The sequence below is a fragment of the Dipteris shenzhenensis genome, chromosome 11 (assembly GCF_047967505.1).
Source record: "Dipteris shenzhenensis isolate YYH24624 ecotype China chromosome 11, Dip_SZ_1.0, whole genome shotgun sequence".
NCBI classification, from domain to species: Eukaryota; Viridiplantae; Streptophyta; class Polypodiopsida; order Gleicheniales; family Dipteridaceae; genus Dipteris; species Dipteris shenzhenensis.
The window spans coordinates 21253709-21257899 of NC_141606.1; the positions used below are offsets into that span (position 1 = coordinate 21253709).

The 4191-nt window shown below is 49.8% G+C and overlaps 1 protein-coding gene across 1 annotated transcript; it reads left to right on the plus strand.

Annotated features, from left to right (window-relative positions):
- The first annotated feature begins 1782 nt into the window (after window positions 1-1782).
- On the plus strand, window positions 1783-3935 carry LOC147896758 (uncharacterized). The gene has a single exon (XM_087381980.1). The coding sequence runs from the start codon at window positions 2206-2208 to the stop codon at window positions 3682-3684; it is 1479 nt and encodes a 492-aa protein (XP_087238106.1). The 5' UTR covers window positions 1783-2205; the 3' UTR covers window positions 3685-3935.
- The last annotated feature ends 256 nt before the right edge of the window (window positions 3936-4191 follow it).

Sequence of the window (4191 nt, forward strand, 5' to 3'; positions counted from 1 at the left end):
TAGCAACTCCTCCTCCTCGTTGTCGTCGTCCTCCTCCTCTTCTTTCAGTGAGTGGTAAGTATCCATGAGCTTCTACCTCTTCTTCTTCTTCTTCTTCTATTTTTTGCACCTTTGGGTGAACTAGTAAGTTCCTTCTAGGAATAGGTACCCACGATATCGAAAAATGGCTATTGGCATTAATCGGCGGGAGCGTGATGGAGCATGGAAAAAATTAACGTAAGTGGAAGCTAGGCATTGAGGCGTTGATTAAGCCAAGCTTTGATTAAGCTTGTGGCTGTAGGAAGCTTCTAGCTTCCTCTAGAATCCTCACTTACCGCCTTACTCTCTCCTTATATCTCCCCTCGTCTTTCTCTCCAGGCTCTCTCTCTCTCTCTCTCTCTCTCTCTCTCTCTCTCTCCAAGCTCCCTTCATCTATAGGTTGCCGCCTCTCACCTCGCCGGCTCTCAATCGCCTCAACTACGAGGACGAATGATTAATCAAGCACAAACTTAGGTTAATCAAACATAGAATGCAAACGACTAATTGCCATGGAGGGAGCGAGAGAGAGAGAGCGAGAGAGAGACAGAGAGAGAGAGAGAGAGAGAGAGAGGCGCAGGGAGGGGGCTAGAACGTTCTTCCTAGAATTACAATTCCTTTCCAATTGACTCGACTTCAAAAGCGTGTGTGGCAAGTGAGAGAGAAATTTTAGAAGATGAGTGAGCCAGTAGGTTCCACGATGAGAAAAAAGTCGCATTAGTATTAGTCGAGGAAAGGTGTGTAGCGAATTAAGGTAAGGCTGATGGCGAATTAATGGATTCGAGAGGATTCGTTTCCAACAGGTCAGTTTCCAGAAGGTTCCCTCCACCGCCCTCAGCAAGTATATGAGGGGGAGGGTGGGGGGAAGGGGGAGGGAGACTTGAGGGAGGGGAAGGCAAAGAAATGGCTGAATGGAGGGGAGAGAGGCAGCACAGGATGGCAGCATTGTGACAATCAATCGATTTTAGCTTAGGTTAATCAATTGAAGGGGGCCGATCGAGAGGCAAATTAATGATGTTAATTAGGATAAGCGAGTAGGCGAGTAGGAGAGGAGGTAGGTAGTAAAGTTCATGAGGTGATCTAAAGGTGAGAAAGCCCGTTAGAAGATAAGTAGTTCATGAGAAAGGTGAGAAAGCCGGCTCTCAAAGGCCCCTTAAAACAACCCCTCGGCTCTAGAGTAGGTAGTAAAGTTCACGAGCTGATGAAAAGGTGAGAAAGCCCATTAGGAGATGAGTAGGTAGCAAGTAGTTCATGAGCTCATAGAAAGGTGAGAAAGCCGGCTCGCAAAGGAGCCTCTCGGCACTAGAGTAGGTAGTATAGTTCATGAGGTGATCAAAAGGTGAGAAAGCCACTGCATGAGCTCATGAAAAGGTGAGAAAGCCGAAAGCCGGCTCTCAAAGGCCCATAAACAAACCCATGGGCTCTAACAAATTTGGAGGATTTGTTGATGAAGAATATCCTAGGGTCTTGTCCTGTGTACATGCAGGTTGTAGTTATGTGTGCACTAGGCTAGTGCTCTGATTGATTGAGATAGAGTGGCACGCCATAACTTATTGGAGGCCGGCCACTACTAACTAAGTCTCCTCAGCCTCAACAGCCCTCAGATTGGACCCTCTCTGCCCATGTCCTCGCACAACCGTCCTCCTCTTCTCATCAGTCCTCTCCTCCTCCTCCCTTCTCCTCCTCCTCAGCTTGCTCCATCCTTATCCCTTTTGCTTCCACCACCAAACTTAGCCTGCCTGCATTATTGATGCAACCCACCTCCCCCCCTCCTGCCTCAGGTGCCTCCCTGCTTGATCTGCATCGTTTTCCCCATGTGGGTTGTCGGGAGGTTGCACAGAGGGTCGTTTTGTTGATTGCAAATTGAGAGAGAGAGAGAGAGAGAGAGAGAGAGAGAGAGAGGGAGGGAGGGAGAGTCGCCAGGACGCTTCGATATGGCATGGCAGACGTCCCCCTTGCCTCTCAAGACCGTTTTGTAATTGGACTGGGACCCTGCCGGATCGCAGGAGGAGCTTGCGAGCGCGAGAGCAGGAAGAAGCCGGAAACGGGCGGAACAGCAACTTTTGGAGTCCTGTGGCTGTTGACATACGTAGGGAGAACGGTAGTGCGGATCAGGTTTACCCCAGGCTTGACAAATCGCAGGAAGCAGTGGGAGGAGCAGTAGGACGAGCGATCTGAAGAGCGGGAGAGATGGCGTCTTCACCTGGCAAAGGAGCAAGGGCGGGGACAACAGCGGCATCAGGAGGAGGGGCAATGCAGGCATGGTGGGAGGCCATGGCCAAGGCTCGCGAGAGCATCAAGGCGTTGAGTGAGGTCCTCAGCTCCGTGAGTACTCAACACACCGAGGAATCAGCCAAAGGGACACCGGACCAGATGAGCGGTTTTGAGGGCCTGCAACATTCCCTGAGCTCTCTAGAGGCCCTGCAACAGTCTGAGCGCCCAGCCAAGGGCCTTCTGGAGGAGGAACAAATTGCAAAGACGATCCTCTCCCACCTTGCCCACCCCACCTCTGGCCGAGGTGATGATCCCCTCTGCCAATGGCTCTACAATACCTTCAACACAGGTGACCCTGACCTCCAGGCCGTGGTGCTCAGGTACGTCCCCCCCCTGTGTGCACTTTATCTTCCACGAGTGACTGGCCATGCTGATGGCGAGAATGCCTCCCTTGCTGGCTTTGAGGCTGTCTTGCTCGCCCTCTATACATCTGAGACCAAGGCTCGCGCTGGGAGACCCCTCATTGTCAATGTCCCTGACCTTTCGCAGCCCAGTCTCTATCATACTCCCCGCATTCCCTCACCGGTCCCCTCCGAGCCCTGTCTTGGGCAGCTTGCTGCTCCCTTGGAGCCCCAGGATGCAGTCAAGGCCACCAAGAGAGCCTGCATTGTTGGTGTTGCCCTGGACCTCTTCTCCCGCAAAATAGCCATCATGCCTCGCAAGGCCAAGATTGAGGCCTGCCAGTGTGCTCTCAGATGGGCTAATCTCTCTTGTTGTCCTCCTGTCCAAGGGGCCAGGAAGAATCCTGCCCCTCTCTTGGATGCAGCCTCATACCCTACCAATGCTAATGGTGAGATGGGCTTGGACCAGAATCATTCCCCACGACTCCCTTCCCCTTCCTCCAGACAGGTTCCAGAGATTGAAATTGTTGGACCGGGTGAGCTTTTCCTTGGAAACAAGTCCCCTCATCGGTGGGGCTCTCCTCATCATCATCTTCGTCAGACTGAAGCAGCTAGTAGCCCAAAGCGGAACTCTTTGTCCCCATCGAGGAAGCATGCACACATTGAACCAACACAATCAACTGAACAGAGTGAGGCAGCAACACTTCCCTCAAGAAGCACATATGCTGATGACACTTTTGGATTGTCACTGATGAAAGCAGGCCATGGAGTTAGAATACTACTTCCCTGGGAGCTTCTTCAGCCTCTTACTAAGATACTTGGCCATTGCTTGTTGGCTCCATTGAATCCCCAGGAACTCAAAGATGTTGCTTCTGCTGCAATTAAAGCACTGCATGAGAGAGTTTCTCATGATCTTATACCCGAAGCAATCCTCGCTACTCGCAGCCTTATGCAGCTTGATATGGCTACCAGAGAGGCTGCCAAAAATGTGACCCTGAATTCCACTCCTCCTTCAAAGCCACGTAAGCCAGAGATATTACTGGTTTCAAGATGATTCTCAATATGGTCTTGTGTTTGGTATTTATGAAGGTCATTGTAGTCAAACATAATTTACACTCGTGTGGGCACATATACAAACAAGAGTCTCCTCTCTTGGTCCTCGTTTGTAGAATGGACTTAATGAGAAACAATTGTGTCATGATGGGTTCTCCGCCCTTCTCCTTTTCAAGGCATTGATCTTTCTGCTTCTCATTACAGGAGCTGTATTATCCTCTTAAAATTGCTTCATCATAAAGAAGGAACAATTTTTTGCTGCATATAGCGCAATTCATTGTTCTCATACCATCAAACTGCTTAATCTTCTCCACCATTAAAGTCTGCTTGATGGGCTCTAGGCTACTGCATTTTTTGTGTGAAAGGTTTTTATATTGAGAATACAATGTCTGCATGCCACAATTTTTGTTTACTGTATTAATGCTGGTTGTGCTTCAAACATAGTCCTGCTTCCCACATAAACATGTCGTACATGAAACATATTGTATGCTGTAAGAGATGGGAAACG